At 41.6% G+C, this 26,369-nt stretch overlaps 1 protein-coding gene across 1 annotated transcript in view; it reads right to left on the reverse strand.

The window, feature by feature from the left end:
• LOC110507325 (beta-1,3-glucosyltransferase) overlaps nucleotides 1–26,369 on the reverse strand; it is a 186,150-nt gene that overhangs the window by 136,082 nt on the left and 23,699 nt on the right. Inside the window, exon 2 of the mRNA XM_021587245.3 lies at nucleotides 21,813–21,847. Coding sequence (XP_021442920.1) covers nucleotides 21,813–21,847 — 35 coding nt within the window. The remainder of the gene's footprint in view (nucleotides 1–21,812; nucleotides 21,848–26,369) is intronic.

The following is a 26,369-nucleotide window of genomic DNA, read 5'->3' on the forward strand; positions in this document are numbered from 1 at the left end:
CTTTGTCACAGCCGGCCGTGACTGGGAGACCAATGAGGCGGCGCACAATTGTCTGGGTTAGGGGAGGATTTGGCCGTAACGTCCTTGTCCCATCGCGCTCTAGCGACTTCTTATGGCGTGCCAGGCGTCTGCAAGTTGACTTTCATTTCCAGTTATACGTGTTTCCGAGGAGTGTCAAGAAGCAGTGTGGCTTAGCAGGGTTGTGTTTCGGAGGACGCATGGCTCTCTACCTTTGCCTATCATGAGTCAGTATGGGAGTTGCAGCAATTGGACAAGACTAACTGCAAATTGGGGAGAAAAAGTACTAATATATATATATATATATAAAATAAGAGATCTGGAAACGAACAAAAAAACAAAACAAAAAATATATACATTCAGCAGGTCATTAATCAATTGGTGAGTGTGTTTGTGTGCTTTGTGGTTAAAGCTACGAACCCACAGGCTTGGCTATGGGTTCCATTCCAGGCTTCTGGGAGGGAGGGTGGACAATGAGCCTGTCGTAGCGCTCTGGCAGCTTTCATGGCTGGGATAAGTTATTTCCTCTTCTGGAACACAGCTTCAGGATAGACCTTGTTGCGGAAGATATACAGTAGGTTTCTCTCAAGATCTTGACTCTTTCCCTAACAGGTACCTTGTGCTTGAACCTCAGGAACTTGACCACTATCGGCCTGGGCCTGTCACCTGGGCCGGTGATGGGTTTTCCAGTCCTTCACCTCAATTCTTCTGTGGTCCATCTTTAATTTCTCAGAGATCATATCCCTCACTTTGTCATGTGGAGATTCTTCAATTCCATCCACAACCATGTTGTTTTGCCTTGATCGTCCATCAACATCCTCTCTCAATGTCTTACAGATTGCTGTAATCTTGCTGTTCTCCGGTTTCAACTCATCGAGCTGACCCTAGGAGAACTGCAAACTGTTCTTCAGGCCCTGGACCTCTCTGGTCAGGTCGTCCCATTCTTTTATTAGTTGAATCCACCCGTAGTTGGACAAAACACTTCAAGCAATTTTCTTGATGTTGTAACAACTGGCTTGTATAACTATTTTTGTTTGTTTAAAAGATCCTTCACCTGTGATAGAGAGACACCACTGTACTCAACGGTAGTCCCGCCGGCTTCGGTCTTTGTCATGGTAGCTAGTAATGTAGGTTACGCTGTTACTCCTTGCAGTTCCAGACAGGGCAAGTCACAGCGAAGATTAAAAACAACAAACAGAAGAGATCTAGACAGCCACAAACCCTGGACATCCGCGGTCCTAGACACAATGGCTAACCATGCTATGGGCTGCGTTCAAGCACCCAAGAAATCTCGCTAGCTTGATAGGCAGCTAGGTTAGCTGCTACGCCAAATAGCTCCTGGTCGGCAGGATTACTGGACAGAGAGTAGCAGTCCCAGCAACTGATGCCAACGGAGCTGTGGGATACAAACAAACAAAAAGTTGTCTAGCTACTAAGAAACTTTACAATACACTTTCAAAACAACAAATATAGCTCTCCCTTGTTCTCTCCCTCATTCTGCTTTCAACAGGAAGTGACTGAGACTCACCTGTCTTATGGTTTTTGCGGTTGATAAAGAAAGCTACATTTGTATAGTGGTTGTTGTGGTCAAGTCAATTCTACCTTGTCAATGTTAAGTTATTTTAAATAATTCTGGACAGTCAGCTGGCCAGCTTTCTGGAACAGCCCCCATGATTGTGGTAAATATATAATGCCTTCAGAAAGTATTGACACCCCTTGACTTTTTCCACATTTTATTGTATTACAAAGTGTGATTAATATGGATTTAATTGCATTTTGTCTGTGTTAAGCTCGTCAGTTTATTTTTATCTTTAAAAACTCCCTAGTACTTGCCGATTACAAGCACACCCATAACATAATGCAGCCACAACTATGCTTGAAAATATAAACAGTGGTACTCAGTGATGTGTTGTGTTAGATTAGCCACAACTTTTTCCAACATGTCTAGCCTGGTTCCTCTCTAGGTTTCTCCCTAGGTTTTGGCCTTTCTAGGGAGTTTTTCCTAGCCACCGTGCTTCTACACCTGCATTGCTTGCTGTTTGGGGTTTTAGGCTGGGTTTCTGTACAGCACTTTGAGATATCAGCTGATGTACGAAGGGCTATATAAATACATTTGATTTGATGTCTCTGGACCTACTCACTGCCACAGTCCTACTCTGGACCGAGTTTTGTCCCGTGGAATAAATAGTGGATCTTAATGTTTTCCTCATAATCCTGGACTATCAGACCACCATTTATTACATTTGCAATCGCAACAAATAATCTGCTCAGACCCCAACCAAGGAGCATCAAAAGCTGTGCTATAAATTCACAGACAACCCAAAGATTCCTTGATGCCCTTCCAGACTCCCTCTGCCTACCCAAGGACGTCAGAGGACAAAAATCGGTTAACCACCTAACGGAGGAACTAAATGTAACCTTGCGTAATACCCTAGATGCAGACGCACCCCCAAAAACTATAAAACATTTGTCATAAGAAGCTAGCTCCCTGGTATACAGAAAATACCCGAGCTCTGAAGAAAGCTCACAGATAATTGGAACGGAAATGGCGCTACACCAAACAGGACGTCTTCCGATTCGCTTGGAAAGACAGTACCGTGCAGTATCGAAGAGCTCTCACTGCTGCTCGATCATCCTATTTTTCCAACATAATTGAGGAGAATAAGAACAATCCTAAATTAATTTTTGTTACTGTCGTAAAGCTAACTAAAAAGCAGCATTGCCCAAGAGAGGATGGCTTTCACTTCAGCAGTGATACATTCATGAACTTCTTTAAGGAAAAGATCATGACCATTAGAAAGCAAATTACGGACGTCTCTTTAAATCTGCATATTTCTCTAAAGCTCAGTTGTCCTGAGTCTGCACAACACTGTCAGGACCTAGGATCAAGGGAGAGACTCAAGTTTTCTAATACTATATCTCTTGAAACATTGATGAAATCAGTCATGGCCTCGAAACCATCAAGCTGCATACTGGACCCTATTCCAAATAAACTACTGAAAAAGAGCTGCTTCCTGTGCTTAGCCCTCCTATGTTGAACATAATAAACAGCTCCCTATCCACCGGATGTGTACCAAACTCACTAAGTGGCAGTAATAAAGCCTCTCTTGAAAAAGTCAAACCTTGACCCGGAAAATATTTTTTTTAAACTATAGGCCTATATCAAATCTCCCATTCCTCTCAAAAATCTTAGACAAAGCTGTTGCGAAACAACTCACTGCATTCCTGAAATGCTTCAGTCTGGGTTTAGACCCCATCATAGCACTGAGACTGCACTCGTGAAGGTGGTAAATTACCTTTAATGGCGTCAGACCAAGGCTCTGCATCTGTCCTCGTGCTCCTAGACCTTAGTGCGGCTTTTGATACCATCGATGACCACATTCTTTTGGAGAGACTGGAAACCCAAATTGGTCTACACGGACAAGTTCTGGCCTGGTTTAGATCTTATCTGTCGGAAAGATATCAGTTTGTCTCTGTGGATGGTTAGAGTCCTCTGAAAAATCAACTGTACTTTTCGGTGTTCCTCAAGGTTCCGTTTTAGGACCTCTACTGTTTTCAATATATATTTTACCTCTTGGTGATGTCATTCGGGAAAATAATGTTAGCTTTACTGCTATGTGGACGATACACAGCTGTACATTTCGATGAAACATGGTGAAGCCCCAAAATTGTCTTCCCTGGAAGCCTGTGTTTCAGACATTCAGGCAATTTTTTTTACTTTTAAACTTGGACAAAACAGAGATGCTAGGTCGAGGTCCCAAGAAACAAAAGAGATCTTCTGTTGGACCTGACAATTAATCTTGATGGTTGTACGTCTCAAATAAAACTGTAAAGGACCTTTGCGTTTCTCTGGACCCTGATCTCTCTTTTGACTAACATACAGACTGTTTCAAGGACAGCTTTTTTTTTATCTACGTAACATTGCAAAAATCAGAAACTTTGTCCAAAAATGATGTCACTTCTAGATTAGACTACTGCAATGCTCTACTTTCCGGCTACCCAAATAAAGCACTAAATAAACTTCAGTTAGTGCTAAACACAGCTGCTATAATCTTGACTAGAACCCCAAAAGTTGATCATATTACTCCAGTGCTAGCCTCTCTACACTGGCTTCCTGTTAAGGAGGGCTGATTTCAAGGTTTTACTGATAACCTACAAAGGATTACATGGGCTTGCTCCTTCCCATGGGTTATATCCAGCCTGGTTGGCCTTGTCCGGGGGTATAGTCGGACGGGGCCACAGTGTCTCCTTTGCCATGTACTGTTATAATCTCCACCCGGCATGGCCAGAAGAAGACTGGCCACCCCTCAGAGCCTGGGTCCTCTCTAGGGTTCTTCCTAGGTTCCTGCCTTTCTAGAAAGTTTTTCCCTGCCATCGTGCTTCAACATCTGCATTGCTTGCTGTTTGGGGTTTTAGGATGGGTTTCTGTATTGCACTTTGTGACATCATCTGATGTAAAAAGGGCTTTACAAAAAAATGTGATTGATTGATTTGATTTATGGTAAATCCCTGAGCGGGTTCCTTCCTCTTCGGCAACCAAGTTAAGGACACCTGTGTCTTTGTAGTGACTGAGTGTATTGATACAACATCAAAAGTGTAATTAATTACTTCACCATGCTCAAAGTGATAATTAATGTTAGTTTTTTCCCCCACCAATGGGTGCCCTTTGCGAAGCATTGGACAACATCCCTGGTCTTTGTGGTTGAATTTGTGTTTTGAAATGCACTGCTAGACTGAAGGACTGTGGCGTAGAGAAATTAGGAAGTAGAACAGTGGTTAGAGCGTTGGGCCAGTAAACAAAAGGTTGCTGGTTCGAATCCCCGAGCTGAGAAGGTTACAAATCTGTCGATGTGCGTTTGAGCAAGGTACATAACCCTAATTACTCCAGGGTCGCTGTTGAAAATGTCAGACCCTGGCCATGACACCACTCTCCAAGAGAAAAAAAACACATTTCCAATTCACACATGCGCATTAACACACACACAAAAGCTCCCACCTAATTGTATTATACACCATTGATGACAATTCTATATACACAGACGTTCACGTGTCTTTTTGTCAAGCAAAACTTTTGTGGAAGGTACTAAGCTCCATACAGACCCCTGCCCCCGCGCACACACTCAACGTCGTCAAGACACCGAGTTTCCTTAAGCATATTTGGCTGTTAAAACTTAAGCGAGCTGTAGCCTATTGGCTGTTTGTGTTTGAGTCTTTTATTAAAGAATGTGAAACAATGTTGTGTCTTTTTCCTGCTTTTAATTAAATCATGTAGCTGTTCTTTAGGCAATGGCCTAAAACAAGTGTGTTCATATGGGCAGAATATTATATTTTGTAGCATAGGCTACCTAATTTATGAAAATAAACATTTAATGCGAAAGTATTCGGATCTGGTAAAAGGCAGCCATTTGGTCGTTTCAATTTAAGAGATACTCTGTCACATGACGATAGAAATGGAAACATCTGTCACATGACGATAGAAATGGAAACATTGATTTTGGCACAAAGTAACAATAACCTCCATGATTAAAGGGATCGGAGTCCATCTGTTACTGGGCTCTTATCATTATTTACATCATTCAAATTCACCAACTCATTTTGTTTATAGGTCCACTAGGCTACTCATTTGTTGTCATTAAATGTCCTGAATAACAGAAAGTTGTCTACAATATCTGAGTCAAACGGGTTGTTTCCGGTTCCAATGGTATGCCTTGAAACGTGTATATCTTTCTCGTGGCTTTCTTTTGCCAAAATTGACCTAAATGACTTACATTCAAATAAATTGTCAACATACAGTACCAGTCAAATGTTTGGACATACCTACTCATTTAAGGGTATTTCTTTATTTTTAGTATTTTCTACATTGTAGAATAATAGTGCAGATGTCAGAACTATGAAATTAACATATGGAATCATGTAGATACCAAAAAAGTGTAAAATAAATCAAAACATATATTTTGCCTTGATGACAGCTTTGCAAACTCTTTGCATTCTCGCAACCAACTTCACCTGGAATGCTTTTCCAACAGTCTTGAAGGCGTTCCCACATATGCTGAGCATTTGCTGGCTGCTTTTCCTTCACTCTGCGGTCCAACTCCTAAACCATCTCAATTGGGTTGAGGTCGGGTGATTGTGGAGACCAGGTCATCTGATGCAGCACTCCATCACTATCCTTGGTCAAATAGGACTTACACAGCCTGTAGGTTTGTTGGATCATTGTCCTGTTGAAAAACAAAATGATAGTCCCACTAAGTGCAAACCAGAAGGGATGGCGTATCGATGCAGAATGCTCTGGTAGCCATGTTGGTTAAGTGTGCCTTGAATTCTAAATAAATCACTGACAGTGTCAGCAGCAAAGCACCCCCACACCTCTTCCTCCATGCTTCATGGTGGGAACCACACATGCAGAGATTGGAACCAAAAATCATGCAGTCTCCCCTGAACAGTTGATGTTGAGATGTGTCTGTTATATATTTGGGCTGCAATTTCAGAGGCTAACTCAAATGAACCTATCCTCTGCAGCAGATGTAACTCTGGGTCTTCCTTTCCTGTGGCGGTCCTCATGAGAGTTCTTGAAATGTTTCAGATTGACTGACCTTCATGTCTTAAAAGTAATGATGGACTGTCGTTTCTCTTTGCTTATTTGAGCTGTTCTTGCCATAATATGGACTTGGTCTTTCACCAAATAGGGCTATCTTCTGTATACCACCCCTACCTTGTCACAACACAACTGATTGGCTCAAACACATTAAGGAAAGAAACAAGGCACACCTTTTTAACAAGGCACACCTTTTGAAATGCATTTCACGTGACTACCACATGAAGCTGGTTGAGAGAATGCCAAGAGTGTGCAAAGCTGTCATCAAGGCAAAGGGTGGCTCCTTGTCAGAATCCCAATACGTTTTGATTTGTTTAACACGTTAGTTACTACATGATTCCATGAGTGTTATTTCATAGTTTTGATGTGTTCACTCTTGTTCTACAATGTAGAAAATATTGAGAAAAACCCTGTGTCCAAACTTGTGACTGGTACTGTACATAAAGTATAACATCACATTAAGGTGTAGGCTGTTCACCATATCACAGGTTTATTTGGCTCCAGAGAAGTAGCTCATTGTTCCCTTGTTGGCGTAGATGCTAGCCTAGCTTCTAACTTACGTTAGCTAGCTAGCCACGTTTCCTTAGCAGCTTGCACACAGCCCACAGCACTTGCGGGTAGGACCACGAACTGTCCCGGGAGTGTGACTGTTTGAATCCCTGCTGTTTGTTGCTGTTTGCATCTGCCCTGAGACCTGCCCTGTCTGGAATTGCAAGGAGTAACAGCGTAGACTACATTGCTACCGTGACAAAGACCAAAGCCGGTGGGAGTACTGTTGAGGACAGTGGTGTCTCTCTATCTGTCACAACTATCACCGAAGGTTGCTCCCCTTCCCATTCGGGTGGCGCTTAGCGGTCGTCGTCACCGGTCTACTAGCTGCTACCGATCCCTTTTCCCCTTTTCGTTTGGTCTAATTGGTTTCACCTGTTCCTTGTTTGGGGTTTTGGGTTGGGGTTATTTAAGTTCAGTTAGCCTGCCTGTGTTTGTGCGGGCTTGTTAGCTGTTTTTGGTACAGGAGTGTCCTGTCATTTATTTCCCCTGTACAGCGTATGTACCGGTGTTGTACATTTTGGAGTGTTTGATGCCTGTGTTCGGCGTTACCCTCTTTGGTTCGCTGTGATTGTTCCGGAATAAATGGTGTTTCCGAATCCTCTGCTCTCTGCACCTGACTCCACACACATCACTCTTCGAAGCCTGACACTATCACTGGTGAAGAATCTTTTAAACAAACAAAAAGAGTTCTACAAGCTGCTATTACAACATCAAGAAAATAGGGTTGTGTCCAAATAATTGTGGATTCAACTAATAAAAGAATAGACGGTCTGACCAGAGGGGTCCAGCACCTGAACAGTTTGCAGTTCTTCCAGGTTGAGCTCAATGAGCTTAAATCGGAGAACAGCAACATGACAGCAATCTGTAAGTCATTGAGAGAGGACAACAGTTCTGTATGTGAATCCATGATAACGACAGAGAAATCAGATTATCTCAAGGGACAATGAAGGAGGAACAACATTGTTGAAGACGGAATTTCAGAATCTCCTCATGAAATCTGGAAATTAGGGAAATGATAACTGAGAAACTGAAGATGGACCACAGGAAGATTGAGATGGAGCACGCACTCAGGACTCGAAAACCCACCACCGGCCCAGGTGACAGGCCCAGGCTGATAGTGGTCAAGGACAAGGTAGCTGTTCTGGAAAGAGACAAGAACTAGAGAGGAACATACTTCTTCCTGAAGGACTATCTTGAATCTGTGCGCCAGAAGATGAAATAATTTATCCCAGCCATGAAAGCTGCCAGAGCGTGTGGGGCCATTGCTTACATCTGATTTGACAGGCTCATTGTCAAAGCCTGGAAGGGATGAGAGAGCCAAGCATGTGGGCTCGTAGCTTCAACCTCACAGCACACACAAACTTACAAACACCAACTGATTGTTGGACTGCTGGATAATGTATACATTTTTCCCTCTTGCTTTGTTTGTTATTTTCCATATTAGCTAAAATAGCCTATATTAATATATGTAGCATTCGCAAGTTATTGATTTCATGAACCTTATTCATCAGATAACATTCATGCTCTATATTAGCAATTTATCAGAAATTCTTAGATAATTCCTTTGATGATACAACAGTAGAAATACAAGGATATAACATCTACAGAAGATACAGAAATGCATATGGGGAGCTGTTGCGGTTTATATTCCGAGGGCTCTGCTACTTCCACTGCTACAGCATCCAATGGCAGCGAGCTTTACGCCACTCCAGCCGACGCTTGGCATTGCGCATGGTGATCTTAGGCTTGTGTGCGGCTGCCCGGCCATGGAAACCCATTTCAGGAAGCTCCCGACGAACAGTTCTTGTGCTGATATTGCTTCCTGAGGCAATTTGGAACTCGGTAGTTAGTGTTGCAACCTAGGACAGACGATTTTTACACACTATGCGCTTCAGCACTCGGCGGTTCCGTTCTGTGAGCTTGTGTGGCCTACCACTTCACAGCTAAACCGTTGCTGCTCCTAGACTTTCCCACTTCACAATAATGTGTGAATACTTACTTAAATGAGGTATTTCTGTATTTAATTTTCAATTCATTTGAAAAAATGTCTAATAACATGTTTTCACCTTGTCATTATGGGGAATAGTGTGTAGATGGGTGATACATTTCTTTCCAAATTAATTTAGAATTAAGGCTGTAACATAACAATATGTGGAATAGCTCAAGGGGTATGAATACTTTCTGAAGGCACTGTATGTGTAACTGATAGATGCACACACGTTAATGCTTTTATATGTATGTAAATTGTATTTTGTTTGTAATGTGTTTTACGTTATGGGTCGGACCCCTGTAAGACTAGCTGTCGCCATTGGCGTCGGCTAATGGGGATACTAATAAACTAAAATAAAAATCGAAGGATGTACCTTGGGTGTTCGCACAATTGCCTCTCCTACACAATTGCACACAGTAGCCTAGACGCAGTGTCCCATCCAACACACAGAAACATATGAAAGCATGAACTCATCACCTTGATGCTTTCTCTGTTCAATCTTCTAGAGACCTTGCTGTAAATCAAGCAGACAATACCAGAAACAAATGTAGGGACATTAGATCCAAAGTGGATGACAACTGTCTTCACTGGTGCAACGAACAAGACATCAAAATATTTTGGACATTCAACCAACCACCGTTTTCCCGCACTGGCTGTTTTTCCATTGCATGCTATAGGCGTATTACAGCTGTTTTCACTTGACTGTCTTTGAGAAAAATATGTCATGGATCAGCTGATGTTTGACAATATCACTAGGCCTAAGTAAACAGCTGGATACCAAATGCACACCCAATAAGTAAATCTATTAGCCTAAGCTTAGCCTATTGAAGAACAACGCAAGTCAGGCGATTCTTTCGATAAGAAACATTCAATCTTGCAGTTGCATACATCATTTTGGATTTCTGTGCCCGTGGAAAAAAATATGGTGTTGCCTAAAATATTAATTTGAACATTTGAAGCAGTGAATGAAGCAGTGCTAGAGTTAATAGCGCTCCATCTCATAATTTTGTCCCGCTGATGGCCCATAAGGGGTCGATGGGTTTTGTATTCAGATAAGTTTTCAGAACATTCACAACTGGTGTCACGACTTCCGCCGAAGTCGGCTCCCCTCCTTGCTCGGGCGGCGTTCGGCGGTCGACGTCACCGGCCTTCTAGCCATCGCCGCTCCATTTTTCATTGTTCTATTGTTTTGTCTTGTTCCCCGCACACCTGGTTTACATTCCCTAATCAACTGCAAATACATATTCCTCTGTTCCCCCTATGTCTTTGTGTGAGATTGTTTTGTTAAGTGTTTTGTATTGACGCGCCTAGCTGTTTTTTCCCCCGGAGTATGTTTAATTGTTAAACATTTTTGATCGTATGTGACTTTGTCGCGCTTTGCACCTTTGCCTTTGGCCGGAGGTTTGTTGGACACTGTTGCGTCCGTCTGTTGTTTGCTTCTCCCGAATAAAGTGTGCGCCTGATCACAACTCTCTGCACCTGACTTCAGTATATGCTGACAATCAGCTCACAGTCGTATGGACAGGTTCCTACGTGCAGTGCCTATTGATACAGACTTTGCATAGGCTACTGGTGCCAATCACTATATCCTAACATGCTGACCAGGCAGCATGCATGTTGATTTTGTCCACCCACACCAGACACGATCAGGACACGCAAGTTGAAATATCAAAACATTTGGGGACAGGTCGAAAAGCATTAAACATGTATGACAATTTAGCTAGCTGTTGCTTGCTAATTTGTCCTGGGATATAAGCATTGGGTTGTTATTTACCTAAAGATGCACAAGGTCCTCTACTCCGACAATTAGTCCACAGATAAAACCATCAACCAAGTTTGTTTCTATTAATCTCTCCTTCAGGATTCTTCTTCGGACTTTAAATGGCGGTTGACAACTAACTTTAAGGTGCATTACCACCAACAACTGGACTGGAGTGTGGACTTCAGTTCATATTTAAAACACCCACCTGGGAATATGCTCCTAAAAACCAATGAGGAGATGGGAGAGGTGGGACTTGCAGCGCACCAAGCATCATCAATAGAATCAAGTTCTATTTTAGTGCCTGGCTACGCAGATGTTCTTTGGCGCGTGCGAGCAGTGTGGGTGTAATGATTGAATAACATGTATTGGTAAATATTATTTTTTTTGCGACCCGAGCAGTGTGGCCAGCATGTAATACTCTCACAAACAGCAGTGCAATCAGAATCTATAATCTGTCATGTGTTGAAAATGAATGAATCTGCACAGCTCTTGCTAAAGACAATTGTGATATTTGAGTAAGCTAAGCCTATTCAAGAAAATATCATTCTATATCTACTAATTATTACAAGGTTGAAGTAACATTTAATTATGTGCACATCTTTATTTTATTAATGAATGTATTAGTAGATTAATGTTATTTAAAGAAATCTAGTTTTCATCCAACCCTGTTTAATTTATTCTGTCTAAAAGAAAGATAAATGCAGTACATTTTCATTGATTATTTTATACAATATTCTGCCCGTATGAACAAATGTATCCAAGGGCATAAGTTAACCAATATATATATATATATGAGAGCCTTCAGACAGGTTAAGCGATTTTCCACACGGAAGAGATACGAGGGCATTCACGAGTGCATGGAGCCACCAACGCACAAGCGTTGTCCCCCAGCCAGTCGCGTGCGAAAGAGTCGCCGACAAAGGAGTTTGCTTCTGCTGCAGCCTTCCAGGTAAAATATAACGTGTTGCAGCAGTGCTTCGACAGACAGTGGTGAAACACTATAAAGCCAGTAATGAGTTCAAAACGCCCCGGAATACCAATGAGGTGAAAAGGCCATTGTCCTTCACTGTGTCCCCAGATGGAGTTCACAGTTGTCACAGATGAGCCCGAGCAGAGCAGGAGCCATGATTCCATCTGTGCCAGAGACCCAGTCTCGCATGCAAGCACCGATCCCCCCCCCACTATCATCAACCCCCCCACACACACACAAGCTGACAGTGGTCTCTCTCAGTCTCCCTTAGCAGCAGCACAGCCTTGAAAGCAGAAGAGAGATGGCAGATTATTGCTCTGCCACAGAGTGAATCAAAGTGAGGACGATGATACATTGACTGGTTAGACAGGTGCTGCCACTAAATGGACAGAGTGTGAGTGTGGCCTCTCGTTTCTGTTGTTCGCCCCAAGACCCAATCCTGTGAGACTGCAGTGAGAGAAAAAATAGGACAGGTGGGTAATACAGATAAGGTTTTTGGTATTTTATCAGGATCCCCATTAGCTGCTACAAAAGCAGCAGCTACTCTTCCTGGGGTCCACACAAAACATGACATAATAAAGAACATTAATAGACAAGAACAGCTCAAGGACAGAACTAAAAAGGCACACACAGCCTCCATATCAATACATACACACAAACTATCTAGGTCAAACAGGGGAGAGGCGTTGTGCCGTGAGGTGTTGCTTTATCTGTTTGTTTTTTTAAACCAGGTTTGCTGTTTATTTGAGCAATATGATATGGAACGGAGTTCCGTGCAATAATGGCTTTATGTAATACTGTACGCTTTCTTGAATTTGGGGACTGTGAAAAGACCCCTGGGGTTATGGTGGGGTAAGTGTGTGTCAAAGCTGTGTGTAAGTTGACTATGCAAACAATTTGGGATTTTCAACACATTCATTTTTCTTATAAAAAGAAGAAGTGATGCAGTCAGTCTCTCCTCAAATCTTAGCCAAGAGAGACTGGCATGCATAGTATTTATATCAGCCCTCTGACTACAATGAAGAGCAATACGTGCTGCTCTGTTCTGGGCCAGCTGCAGCTTAACTAGGTCTTTCCTTGCCGCACTGGACCACACGACTGGACAAGAATCAAGATTACACAAAACTAGAGCCTGCAGAACTTGCTTTTTGGAGTGTGGTGTCAAAAAAGCAGATTATCTCTATTACGGACAGACCTCCCCCATCTTTACAACCATTGAATCTATATGTTTTGACCATGACAGTTTACAATCTAAGGTAACACCAAGTAATTTAGTTTCCTCAACATGTTTAACAGCCACACCCTTCAATACCAGATTCAACTGAGGTCTAGAACTTAGGGAATGATTTGAACCAAATACAATGCTCTTAGTTTTAGAGATGTTCGGGTATTAAACCCCCTAGAGTCACACGGAGACATCATTTAGAATATTGAATGTGTTGATGCTACAAACTTACCGTTTCTTGTAGTGGCTGCAGCTCAATCCCCTATTTCCGCCGATAAAGTTAGCGGCATAAATATATGGCAAATAGAAATCCAATATGGATGGTGTTAAGAGATAGATGGGAGGGGTTGAATTGAGCTGAAGGGTGGGACTAATAACAACAAGATAACACATGTAAAATATACCGTGTACGGAAAATGTAAATCGGTTCAGAACTTTGGTGAAATAGCACAGTAAAAAATATTTGTCAAATAGAAATCAAACTGAATGGAGAGATGGAGGCACTAAAAACAAACAAAATATAACTATTGTAAAATAGATTGTGTCTGTAAAATGTATATAGTATGTTTAAGCTGGAAGTAGAAGCCTAAGTGTTGTTATTTATTTGTTTACTCCAATTAGGCGGGAGTGGAAGGGTTTGTGTGTGTGTATATTTCTATGTATGTAGGTATGTGTATGTATGTACACTACCGTTCAAAAGTTTGAGGTCACTAAGAAATGTCTTTGTTTTTTGTCCATTAGAATAACATCAAATTAATCAGAAATACAGTGTAGACATTGTTAATGTAGTAAAAATGTCTATTGTAGCTGGAAACGGCAGATTTTAATGGAATATCTACATAGGCATACAGAGGTCCATTATCAGCAACCATCACTCCTGTGTTCCTGTGTTAGCTAATCCAAGTTTAGAATTTTAAAAGGCTAATTGTTCATTAGAAAACCCCTTTGCAATTATGTTAGCACAGCTGAAAACTGTTGAAACTGTCTGTAATACTCAAAACATGTGAGCTACAAACTCATAAGTCACCACAATTGAAAGATGACTCACTAAGACTACAGGGTCGGTTGTTTTGCTTTACAATATCCACAAGCTTTACGGCATTGGTCTGAACTCTGTCGCAGATTTCCTCATTTTGAAGAGGTATTCTCACAAAACCAACTGTCCAGACTGAACCGTTGGCGCTACAAACTAATACGTTACCATATCGAAACTGGAGACTCTCACAAACACAAAGGTGTCAGTTGTTCTGCTCTGCGACGCACACAAGCTTCAGGGAAGTCGTCTGAAGGTAACTGAGTACTGGGCTGAAAAAAATTGCAACCAGGGCAACGCATATTTGGCCCAGTGTCGTCCTGGTCTGGGTTTGGACGGTGTAGGCTGTCATTGTAAATAATAATTTGTTCTTACCTAACTTGCCTAGTTAAATAAAGGTTAAAAATAACAATGTGCGATCTAAGGGCTTAGTTAACAGACAACCTTTGACCCATCACTCTGAGAATACTCTCCAGTCACTTGGAGAACTGAATAGTTATACTCATCTGTTATTACAGGAAAGCAATTAAGCGATCTGAATATTCCTCTGCTTGGCTTCAGTAAAAGTCTGTGGTGGTAATTTCACCCCCCTGCAGGCGTTTAGCACAAAGTCGGCAGACAGAGTATTGCTGATTGAAGGCGATGTACAGTTGCTATCTGTATGGCATTGTTAAAGCAAAGAAACGCCAGTCCATTCAGAGCCCATTCCAGGAGTGCATAACACTGTCGTGCAAATCTCCCTCACAGTAAATTATTTGATGGACAGTGGCAGAGAGCGCTGAGGTCAAATCCAGCAGCATTTTCACCATTATCCCAGAGATGGATTATTCTCGGCTCAGAGCTGTAGTCGATCGGCTCCTTTTGCTTTTTTTCTCAGCGTCTGGAGCCCGTGTCTGCTGCCAGCCAGGGCTGGAGCATAGATAGCACTCCGTCTGTCTCTCTATCTGACAGGAGGTTGTCAGCCATTTTGCAGGAACCTGTGGTGTTAGAAACACATTACACTGAGTCCACAACACTCAACCCATCTCGTAGGCTTAGATACATCTCTCAGTAAAACATTTCTTCCTTGACCGTCTCTCTCTCCCGCCTGGAGTGGTTATCCATCGAGCAGGGGAGTAGTGAGAGTGTCGGCCACTGCAGTGAAGATACAGAGATAAAGAGAAACAGAGAGAGACTGAGATGGAGGCTGACTAACTCTGACACCCATCGAATGTTAGCCTCAAAACATGGCTAGTAGCAAAATGGAGGACTGATTGACTGTAATCTGTTAATCTGCAGTGTCTGTCGACATGGGAAGATGTATCTGTATAGCCCTCACCCATGGCACTGACAGGGCTGGAGAGAGTGGTACTCTATTTCCTACTCTGGGCCCATAGGGCTCTGGTCCAAAGTAGTGACCTATAGGAATAGGGTGCCATTCTGGGATGCAGCCTATACATCGCATACATACTACACATCTATAATACATCTATTGCAATCTATATAAAAATTGGGGTTAAAGGGGTGGAGAAAGATCAGGGGCATTACGTCGAGGAGAGGCCTGGAGAGAAAGTGGTTGTACATTTCAATATTATTGAAATTGGGGTTAATGGTGAGTCAGCTGACAGCCACGTCTTCCAGAGCCTGGTTAATAAGTGCATTCCAATCAAGGACACCTGCTGATGCTGAGACCTAGTGTTATATATACACCACTCATTTCATATATATATACACACACACACACACACACACACACACACACACACATATATACAGTTGAAGTCAGAAGTTTACATACACCTTAACCAAATACATTTAAACTCAGTTTTCACAATTCCTGACATTTAATCCTAGTAAAAACTCCCTGTCTTAGGTCAATTAGGATCAACACTTAATTTTAAGAATGTGCAATTTCAGAATAATAGCAGAGAGAACGATTTATTTCAGCTTTTATTTCTTTCATCACATTCCCAGTGGCTCAGAAGTTTACATACACTCAATTAGTATTTGGTAGCATTGCCTTTAAATTGTTTAACTTGGGTCAAATGTGTCGGGTAGCATTCCACAAGCTTCCCACAATGAGTTGGGTGAATGTTGGCAAATTCCACCTGACAGAGCTGATGTAACTGAGTCAGGTTTGTAGGCCTCCTTGCCTACACACGCTTTTTCAGTTCTGCCCACAAATGTTCTATTAGTATTGAGGTCAGGGCTTTGTGATGGCCACTCCAATACCTTGACTTTGTTGTCCTTAGGCCATTTTGCCACAACTTTGGATGTATGCTTGAGGTGATTGTCCATTTGGAAGACCCATTTACGACCAAGCTTTAACTTCCTGACTGATGTCTTGAGATGTTGCTCTTTGGGCTAGGGGGCAGTATTTTGACATCTGGATGAAAAGCGTGCTCAAAGTAAACTGCCTGTTACTCAGGCCCAGAAGCTGGGATATGCATATAATTAGATGTGGATAGAAAACACTCTAAAGTTTCTAAAACTGTTAAAATGATGTCTGTGAGTATAACAGAACTGATATGGCAGGCAAAACCCTGAGGACAAACCATCCCAAAAAACCAAACAATTCAGCCTACCACTGTTTCCAATTGCTTTCATGTTTATTATGAGGCCAAACCCTCCCAGATTGCAGTTCCTAGGGCTTCCACTAGATGTCAACAGTCTTTAGAAAGAGTTTCAGGCTTGTTTTTGGAAAAATTAGCTAGAATTTGTAGTTTTTCTATGTGGCTCCAATTTTGCCTGTAGTGTTTTCATGCGCATGGATGGGAGTGCGTTCTTTATTGTTTATCTCCAGTAAAGACAATAACGATTCTCCGTCTTAAATTGTATCTTTTATTTACGTATTAGGGTAGCTGAGGTTTGATTATAAACATTGTTTGACTTGTTTGGAGAAGTTTATTAGTAACGTTTGGGATTCATTTTGTATGCATTTTGGAGGAGGGAAACGGGTGGATTACTGACTGAAGCGCGCCAGCTAAACGGAGTTTTGGGGATATAAAGAAGGACATTATCGAACAAAATATCTTCAAAAGGTAAGGCATTTAATATTTCACTATTTCTGACTTTCGTTGCGCACCTGCCTGGTTGAAATATGTTTTTCATGCTTTTGTATGCGGGGCGCCATCCTCAGATAATCGTATAGTGTGCTTTCGCCGTAAAGCCTTTTTGAAATCTGAGACAGCGGCTGGATTAACAAGAAGTTAAGCTTTAATTTGATGTATAACTCTTGTATTTTCATGAATGTTAAATATTCATATTTCTGTAAATTGAATTTCGCGCACTGCAATTTCACCGGATGTTGTTGAGGTGGGTCGCAAGCGGACTGCATGCGCTAGAAAGGTTAAGCCATGTATGCTTGGGGTCATTGTCCATTTGGAAGACCCATTTGCAACCAAGCTTTAACTTCATGACTGATGTCTTGAGATGTTTGCCATGACATCATTTTCTGGAATCTTCCAAGCTGTTAAAAGGCACAGTCAATTTAGTGTATGTAAACTTCTGACACACTGGAATTGTGATACAGTGAATTATAAGTGAAATCCTCTGTAAACAACTGTTGGAAAAATGACTTGTGTCATGTACAAAGTAGATGCCCTAACCGACTTGCCAAAACCATAGTTTGTTAACAAGAAATTTGTGGAGTGGTTGAAAAACGAGTTTTAATGACTCCAAAGTATATGTAAACTTCCGACTTCAACTGTATATATAAGTCAGAGGTTTACATACACTTAGGTTGGAGTCATTAAAACTTGTTTTCCCACAAATGTATTGTTAACAAACTATAGTTTTAGGACATCTGCTTTATGCACAACACACATAATTTTTCCAATAATTGTTTACACACAGATTATTTCACTTATAATTCACTGTATCACAATTCCAGTGGGTCAGACGTTTACATACAATAGGTTGACTGTGCCTTTAAAAAGCTTTGAAAATTCCAGAAAATGACACCATGGCTTTAGAAGCTTCTGATAGCCTAATTGACGTTATTTGAGTCAATTGGAGGCGTACCTGTGGATGTATTTCAAGGCTTACCTTCAAACTCAGTGCCTCTTTGCTTGACATCATGGGGAAAAACAAAAAGTGTGAATCAATCCCAGAACAACAGTAAAAGACATTGTGAAGATGCTGGAGGAAACAGGTACAAAAGTATCTATAGCCACAGTAAAACGAGTCCTATATCGACATAACAAGGCCGCTCAGCAAGGAAGAAGCCACTGCTCCAAAACCAACATTAAAAAGCCAGACTACGGTTTGCACCTGCACAAGGGGACAAATACCGTACTTTTTGGAGAAATGTCTTCTGGTCTGATGAAACAAAAATAGAACCGTTTGGCCATAATGACCATTGTTATGTTTGGAGGAAAAAGGGGGAGGGCTTGCAAGCCGAAGAACACCATCCCAACCGTGAAGCATGGGGGTAGCACCATCATGTTGTGGGGGTGCTTTGCTGCAGGAGGGACTGATGCACTTCACAAAATAGATGGCATCATGAGGGTTAAATGGCTTAAGGACAACAAAGTCAAGGTATTGGAGTGGCCATCACAAAGCCCTGACCTCAATCCTATAGAAAATGTGTGGGCAGAACTGAAAAAGTGTGTGCGAGCAAAGAGGCCTACATTCCCAGTGACTCAGTTACACCAGCTCTGTCAGGAGGAATGGGCCAAAATTCATCCAACTCATTGTGGGAAGCTTGTGGAAGGCTACCCTAAACGTTTGACCCAAGTAAGTTAAACAATTTAAAGCCAATGCTACCAGATACTAATTGAGTGTATGTAAACTTCTGACCCACTGGGAATGTGATGAAATAAATAAAAGCTGAAATAAATCACTCTACTATTATTCTGACATTTCACATTCTTAAAATAAAGTGGTGATGCCAACTGACCTAAAACAAGGAATTTTTACTGGGATTAAATATCAGAAATTGTGAAAAACTGAGTTTAAATGTATTTGGCTAAGGTGTATGTAAACTTCCAACTTCAACGGTGTGTGTAAAACAGCCGAAGTACTGCATGTATTCTTTGCTATCATGCCATGGCTGTGTCAGGGTCGATTGTGAGTTAAAATGATTTTCCCTTTATGGGTAGTGTGATGACTAAGACTTATTTTTACTTGTTGGATCCAATGAACTGACAAGACTGGGCTGACATGATCATAGCCTTTGCTAGGACTTACTTAATATAAGCATGAAACTATAATATTGTGCTCTTATTAATTAGAATAATATTATTTATTATTATTTTATTTTAGTGACTGTTCTCCATGCTATTTGGTTAGTTTTCTTAGGTCTTAGTGACAACAGACCTAGATATGGGGGAGGTTTTAGTGGGTGGAATATTAAAGACAATTGGAGGTTTACACAGTTCCAGATACAGTATGCTTAACAGGGCAAATATTATAGTACAGCTATAAAGGGGAGGTTTTAGTGGGTGGAATATTAGAACAATTGGAGGTTTACACAGTTGCAGCTACAGTATGCTTAACAGGGCAAATATTATAGTACACCTATATGGACACAATCATCATGTCGCATTTTACAAATATAGATGAGATTGGGTGGGAAAAGGACTGGGAGGGAGAAATTGTTTTGTCATGGGCAAAGAAACTCAAAAGGAGTGATTATATTAATTAACAACAATTTTGATCTAATTGTGCAAACTGAAAACAGATCCTCAAGGAAGAAGGATCCTTTGGAATATGCTATTGGCCCAAAAAAGGATCTGGCTAATTAATCTATATGGGCCAAATAATGATGATCCACACTTCTAAAATATATATAATAATCTATTGAGCTCACAAGCAACACATGAATCTATTATTATGGTGGGAGATGATAATGCGGTTTTAAGTACCTCAATAGATCGTAAAGGAAATCACTCTACACACTATCACCCTCAAGCCCTGAAGGGGATCACAAAGATCATTGATACATTAGAACTAGTGGATATATTTAGGTTGAAAAACCCTGCCCTAGTGAGATATACAGTGGGGCAAACCTCCAAACGAGCTTCAATGCCATATAACTCTCCTTCCGTGGCCTCCAACTGCTCTTAAAAGCTAATAAAACTAAATGGATGCTTTTCAACCGATCGCTGCCCGCACCCGCCCGCCTGACTAGCATCAGTACTCTGGACGGTTCTGACTTGAATATGTGGACAACTATAAATACCCAGGTGTCTGGCTAGACTGTAAACTCTCCTTACAGACTCATATTAAACATCTCCAACCCTAAATTAAAATTAATTTAGCAAAAAAAGCCTCCTTCACTCATGCTGCCAAACTTACTCTCGTAAAACTGACTATCCTACCGATCCTCGACTTCGGCGATGTCATTTACAAAATAGCCTCCAACACTCTACTCAGCAAGCTGGATGCAGTCTATCACAGTGCCATCTGTTTTGTCACCAAAGCCCCATATACCACCCACCACTGCGACCTGTATGCTCTCGTCGGCTGGCCCTCGCTACATATTCATCGCCAGACCCACCGGCTCCAGGTCATCTATAAGTCTTTGCTAGCTAAAGCTCCGCCTTATCTCAGCTCACTGGTCACCTTAACAACACCCACCCATAGCACGCGATCCAGCAGGTATATTTCACTGGTCATCCCCATAGCAAACACCTCATCAATTCCTGGAATTGTTGCATGTAGCACTTATATTATTTGTTCAGTATATACATTTTTGCGCATAAAGGTGTTTCCACCTTCATTTCTCCCATAATTAACTTTACAGACATAAAACGATCCCACCATGTCGAACAAACAAATTATCTGTTGGCATTTATCAAATTGTCCCGAAACTTCCTGTTTCCATCCCAGCTGTCGTGATTGTGTTTAATAAGGTAGGACTTTACTCGCATAAAAATACTTTTTGTGGTTAGTGAAATGGATTCTCAAAGCAAACAAAGTTTGGAGTCAAATAAAGATCCTTTGAAGCTTAAACCAGTGATGAAAGTCTGCTGGCTGTGACTGCAGCTCGAGCCGCATTGACAAATGCAAACAAGAGACAACCCTCCTTTAGATTCCACTCTAGTTTTTTACACCTTGTGATTTTTTTCCTCTGCCTGGCACCGTTTTAAACTGATAAAAGTCAAATAAAAAAATATTATATAAAACTGTGAACGTAGATGGGGGAGGACAAAATGGGGAGGCGGAGAACGGGGGAGGCAGAAACTGCTGACAAAGGTAAACAAAGAGAATTTCGGGGGAGACAGTGTGAAGCTAAGCAGCTCAGCCACAAGCGCTTCTGTCAGAGTTCCCCTCACACTGATAACAATTATAGTGACTGAACACCCTCATTATTTATTGAGAGGCGAGTACACAGGACTGATTGAAAACAAAAAAAGGAAAAGAACAGCAAGAGCAACAGTTAAAGATCCACTATTTGAGGGCGACAAAAATAAGAGATAAAAAGGGTATGGATTTGTAGTGATAGCGGTGATTTGACCAGGAGGCCATTGATCAAGCGGGTGATAGAGAAGAGAACATCTTTGGGTTTGATTGAGGTTGCTTAAGAAATCAAAACCTTTAATAGGGGTTGATGAGGGAACCGGGTAGAAATATGAGAAGCATACCAATCAGCCCAAATTAGTAACAGGCACCCAAATTAAATCTGAGTGAAATTAGCATAATTGTGGCACCATGACGCAATTAACCAAAAAAAGTATCCTTACCTGTCTTGAGCTGCTGGTGGCAATGTTGGCAGGAACTTCAATGAATGAGGGAGAAAAAGGGAGAAAAGGAAATGACAAATCGAAATGAGACATTGAAATCACTGAAAGCCTGACAATGAATTGTTTATTTATTTTATTTAACCTTTAACTAGGCAAGTCAAATCATTTAGGCTGGTTGACAGAAATGTGCACCAAAGATATATATTGTCCCGAGAGGGGTTTATAGTCACGACTCTAATCAGTATAGAGGAACCTGCCTAATGAAACATCATTGGGGCCCATCATAGCAGAAAGGTTAGTTACCAGGAGATTTAACAGACCCTCAGGGAGGAAGCTCTTTCCCGTGTGTGTCTGTGTTTGTTTCTGATAGTACGCAGTCTGTGTGCACCACCATTCATCTATGAAAGTTTGCAATTAGACCATGGGAAGCCTATATCCAATTTTAACTCTATCGATTCAAGGCAAAAGGGGCCGTCACATTAGGATTCCAAATCAATACTGAGGATCAAAACAGCAGTTTGGAGAATATATTTCTATACTAGTCAATTCAACATTAGCTGGCTGTGTGTGTGTTGGGGCTTCTAACAGCTTCATATCTACATGCAATTACAAGATAGAGCTGAAGAGTCACATTTCCCGTATTGTGTAAAATAGCCTTCCGAGGCTCAAACACACAGAGCGAGAGAGAGATAAAGAGAGAGGTGTTGATTAAGAAGCCGGAGCCCTAATCTGAGGAGAAGCCAGCCAGGACACAGAATATAGCCTTATGAATATACTACTGCCTAGCACAGGCCTGGGCAACTCCAGTCCTCAGGGGCCTGATTCGTGTCACACTTTTTCCCCAGTCCCAGTAAACAAACCAAGCTCCAATAATCACCAAATCATGAACTTCAGTTACAAATGCAATTAGTTTAAATCAGGTGTGTTTGCTAGGGATGGGGGGAAAGTGTAAGACCAATCAGGCCCCCGAGGACTGGAATTTCCCAGGCCTGGCTTATACTTTATATGTACTTAACACCTCTAAACATTTTCCACATCTGTGTTGTAGATTCCATATTATAAACGGTGGTTCGAGCTCGGAATGGTGATTGGCGTTGCGTTGTGCCTAAGAACATCCCTGGCTGCATACCACACCAACGCGTGCCTTATTGCTTACATTTTTTTGGAATATGTATTTTTAGAGTATGTGTATCTGTGGCAATAGAAACACAACCTCGGCATTGCTAGTGACATCTTCTTACCAACTGAGCCACACAGGAGATTAATTTCATCAACCAGCACACACATTATGTACACTGAGAATGAGTCAATCGTTTCTACCTACAACTACTAAAGATTTATTCCTCAATTGAATAATGAGGAAATTTGCAAATTATGGTGCACCGCGGTATTGTTTCATGTTAAAGACATGGCAGCTAATTGTAATGGAGTGAATGTATTGTAATATGGTGAATTATACAGAATTCTTGAGCCAAGATTCATGAAATATGAATTTATGAGTACAAAACGCTTGTTGAACAATTATATCATTCTATCCAACCTTGATGGCCTATCAGCAGGAAAATATACCCTTACCGAGTTAACCAAATGCATTGTTTTCTAACCACATCTGGATCCATAACGAATTATTATGGGAATAAATATCACTGAATGACAGAAATATTGGAATAAAGTAGACTAATGAAGGCAACAAAGAGTTGCTTACTGGAACACCCAAAGTCATCCAATTGTTATAATATGATTTGAAGCAATAGCCTACCCGCGTGTGGTTAACTATTTCAGCACCGTTTCACACTGCTCTGAGACAAGCATGGGGACTGGTCTTGATAAATCAATGAGATTATTATTTTCACTGAATCTCCGGTTGGGCCAGTCACGTTGTACAGCGCCATATTTTCCTAACGGAAGTCCTGAGGGTTTTGTTTTTCTTGGTAAAGAAACAATAATAATCAAATGAATTAAGCTAAATTTCTTAAAATCAATCCCATATACTATGTTCTTACAAAAAGTTGTAAATTCTCCAGTAACTCTCAGATGTTCATTAGGGCATGGAAAATAAAAATAGGACATGGAAAACAAACATTTAAGTTTCTTATCGAAAACACCTGAAGTGCTCAGATAAGAATGCCATTTTTTTTAATCCTTGTTACATTTCCAAGCAAGAAACCAAAAATTGTCACTCAAACAGGGGCCTGTTGCACAAAAGTAGAATTAAGACATCCGGGATAAATGACTCAGCTGAGCTCAATGAAGCCAAAACATGTGCGTCCAGGCTTAATTGGTTGCACAAAGACCAAGCCAGGATGAGCAGACACGGATTCATTAAGCCAGGTGAAACCAATCCTGGATAGGTGCGCGCTCACGGCTCACTCAAATAGACCCCGCCACAGATCACAGATTAACTGATTTACCATGGCAACTAGAGCCGCGTACTTTTCCCCGTCGGAAGCACAAATCCTCATGGAGGCATACGAGGAGGTAAAAGATATAATTAAGAAGAAAGGCAACACCGCCACAGTGATAAAGCAAAGAGAAAAAGCGTGGCAAAGTATTGCAGACCGCCTGAATGCGTAAGTAGTGCACAATTACACACTCACCGCTCCGCTGAAACATCACAATTACAATTCAAATATTTAATTCACATCTCCAAAAATGCAGTTGTACTGTAATTATGAAACGGTTAATTTTTTTTATTGAAATGCACTGCAGATATGAGTGAAATTGTGTAAAGTAACTCCATCACACTGTATAAAGCTATGATAAAATTTTTGATATTTTTACTGAAAACAAGACAAAAATACCAAGTAATTTTTTGCAGTGTGACTCCATTAAGTGTGTGTGTGTGTGTGTGTGTAGATTAAACATGAACGGGCCAAAACGGACATGGCAGCAGGTCAAAATCAAATACAAGAACATTCTGCAGAATGGTATGGTCCCTGACTAATATTTAACAAAGCACAAGCATATATTGTACCCAGAAGGTGCCTGCTCACACATTGTCTGTACTGTTTTAGCAGTGAAAAAGAATACCCACAGACAAGGCACGGGTGGTGGGTCACCAAAGGCTGACCTTACCCCAGCAGAGGACATGGCCTTGGAGCTAAATAAAGGCAGGCCCGTCTTAGAGGGGATCCCTGGGGGGAAAGAGACGAGCATAGGTTCCTCCCAAGATGCCACCCGCTTCATTCAAGGTATGTCCTTCCATCTCTACATGGGATACAACCACATTCATATTGAATCAATTTGGACTGTCTGACTTTGGTTTACCTATTGCCTTGCAGTGTCTGGCAGCACTGTGTTCCTGTTAGAGCCACCAGCACAAGCACCAGACGATGCTGATCCAGTGAGTACTCCATCAAAGGCATACTGTAGGCCTGGCATGTCTTGTCTACTAGCTTCAATATGAATCCGATTAAATGTGATAGGGTGAAGGCCCCAGTGCAGCAGCAACAGCACATGATGGAGACGATGATGAGGAGGAGACCATCTCTCTGGATTCCAGAAGGCATGAGGTATCATGTTAAGACTGTGAAAGTACTATTTACTCTACAATGGTGAGGAGTCCTCATCAAAATCAAAAAATCTAATTTCTTTTACAGGACCCAGATGCTATACAGTGGGAAAACCAGCCTGGCAACATAGTGCGTATTAATAAAAGGACACCACATCCTGCCAAATTCCAGCTGCGCTAATTGTATTGTGTTCACAGAGCTCACAAGCTATCAGAAAGTTGTATGGCAACCACCTCCGGTGCCAAATAGAACTGGCAGACATAGACATTCAGTACAAGAAGAAAAAGATGGAAAATCTTGCACTGGAGTTCGAAATAAAAAAGAGGACAATTAGGAAACTGGACCTTGAAATAAAAAAACTTGAGAGGGAGGTGAGATATGCCTTCAATGTACACTGTATGCTAACTGTAACACAAATGTATTAATCATTATTTTTCTTTCCTCCCCCAGGTCCAAGAAGATGACACAGCTCAAAATAAAAATTAGGTATATTCTCGTAAAGTCAAGTGAGCCATGACATATGAGCTCTTATTGTGAGCACACAGGACGGTGGCATCTTTCTAAGGTTTTTTTTATTTTCCCAGCAATCAGTACAACCAAGTCATCGTTATAAGGCATCGCCCTCTTTTGCCCACCCCCCCCAGCACCAGGTGTGGCCACTAGCCTATATGAAGGCCCAAAATTGTGTGTTCCTTTCTGCTCTGACAATGGCATGCCCATTCGTGCGAGATGTGGTGGATGAAGAAGCACTTGTGCTGAGGAGAGCCTTCAGGTGAGAAAGGGTCTTCAGGGACCGGTTGGACCCACTGGCCTTCCCTGATGACCATCTATATGAAAGATACAGGTTTTCTGCAGATGGCATCAGGTATCTATGCAGACTACTGGGTCCCAGGATTAAGCACCGCACTGCACGGAGCCATGCACTGAGTGTGGAGCAAATGGTTTGTGTGGCCTTGCGCTTTTTTGCTAGTGGAGCCTTCCTGTACTCAGTGGGGGATGCAGAACAGCTGAACAAGGCCACAATTTGCCGCACAATAAGGAGTGT

Source organism: Oncorhynchus mykiss, chromosome 27 (genome assembly GCF_057628025.1).
Source record: "Oncorhynchus mykiss isolate SJ-2025 chromosome 27, ASM5762802v1, whole genome shotgun sequence".
Lineage (NCBI taxonomy): Eukaryota > Metazoa > Chordata > Actinopteri > Salmoniformes > Salmonidae > Oncorhynchus > Oncorhynchus mykiss.